At 50.3% G+C, this 1,294-nt stretch overlaps 1 protein-coding gene across 1 annotated transcript; it reads left to right on the top strand.

Moving 5' to 3' along the window:
* The first annotated feature begins 360 nt into the window (after positions 1–360).
* On the top strand, positions 361–933 carry CHC_T00007742001 (hypothetical protein). Its single transcript, XM_005711439.1, has one exon. The coding sequence runs from the start codon at positions 361–363 to the stop codon at positions 931–933; it is 573 nt and encodes a 190-aa protein (XP_005711496.1).
* Positions 934–1,294: the final 361 nt, after the last annotated feature.

Below are 1,294 nucleotides of genomic sequence, written 5' to 3'. Positions count from 1 at the left end.
GTACGGTTCAATGCGCTTTTGCGTAGACTACCGCAGACTGATGCAGTCACGGTGAAGGACACGTACCCTTTGCCGCGCATGGACGAGTGTCTGAACTCGCTTGGTGACACGAAGGTTTTCTCTGCGTTGGACGCGATCTCAGGGTATTGGCAGATGCCTATTCCCGCAGCGGACCGCGACAAGACAGCTTTTTCGTGTCACTCAGGTCTCTACCGTTTTTCAAGAATGCCCTTCGGGCTTACCCACGCGCCGGCGACGTTTCAGAGAGCCATGGATATACTGCTCTCTCCGTTCCGCTGGAAGTCGTGTCTGGTGTATTTGGATGATATCATCATTTTCAGCAAGTGTTGGGAAGAACATATGGTTCACGTTGACGAAATAATGTCAGTATTGGAGAAGGCAGGAGTGAAGCTCAAGCTCCGCAAGTGTGAATTTTTCGTCGAAAAGATCAAGTACCTGGGCCATGTCGTTCGGCCAGGTACGTTGGAGGTTGATGCTGCTCGCATCGCGGCGTTGGAACAAGTGAAGTACCCTCAAACGCAGACCCAACTCAGAAGCTTCTTGGGACTTTGTAATGTGTACCGTCGGTTTGTCCCACATTACGCGAAAATCGCGCATCCGCTCAATCAACTATTGAAGAAGGGACAACCGGTCCAGTTGGAAGGATTCGACGAACCATGTAAGAAAGCTTTTCATAATCTTAAGGAGGCCATCTTGGCACCACCGGTGGTGGCGCTGCCAAAGAAGGACCTTCCATATTCGGTGGATACCGACGCAAGTGATTATCAAATCGGAGCTACATTATTTCAACGTATCCGGATGCACAACGAAAACCCATCGGGTTCTTTTCCAGAACGTTGGCTGCAGCCGAGAGGAATTATTCTGTATCAGAGAAGGAATGTTTGGCGGTTATTTGGGCCGTCCAAACTCTAAGACCATATATATATGGCGAACACTTTATCGTGCATACCCACCATGCCTCGTTGAGGTGGTTGATGAACGTGACGGACCCAAGTGGGAGATTAATCCGATGGAGGCTACGCCTCTCGGAATTCGACATCGAAATCAAGTACAAGAAAGGAAAGGCAAACAGCCAAGCAGATGCCTTGTCAATGCTTTTAACGCAAGGAGAAACTGTCGACGAAATCGACGATGAAATCCCATGTTTTATGGCCGAACCGGCCGACGCTACGGAAGACGATGAGGAAGATTTTGAAAGGCTGGACGACATCCTCGCTCTTGAGGGGGGGCCGCCTCTGATCGCCTCTATCACTTCCAAGCTGTCGCTCCGGAG

The sequence above is a fragment of the Chondrus crispus genome, genomic scaffold (genome assembly GCF_000350225.1).
Source record: "Chondrus crispus Stackhouse genomic scaffold, scaffold_82, whole genome shotgun sequence".
NCBI lineage: Eukaryota > Rhodophyta > Florideophyceae > Gigartinales > Gigartinaceae > Chondrus > Chondrus crispus.
This window is presented reverse-complemented; position numbering and strand designations above follow the sequence as displayed.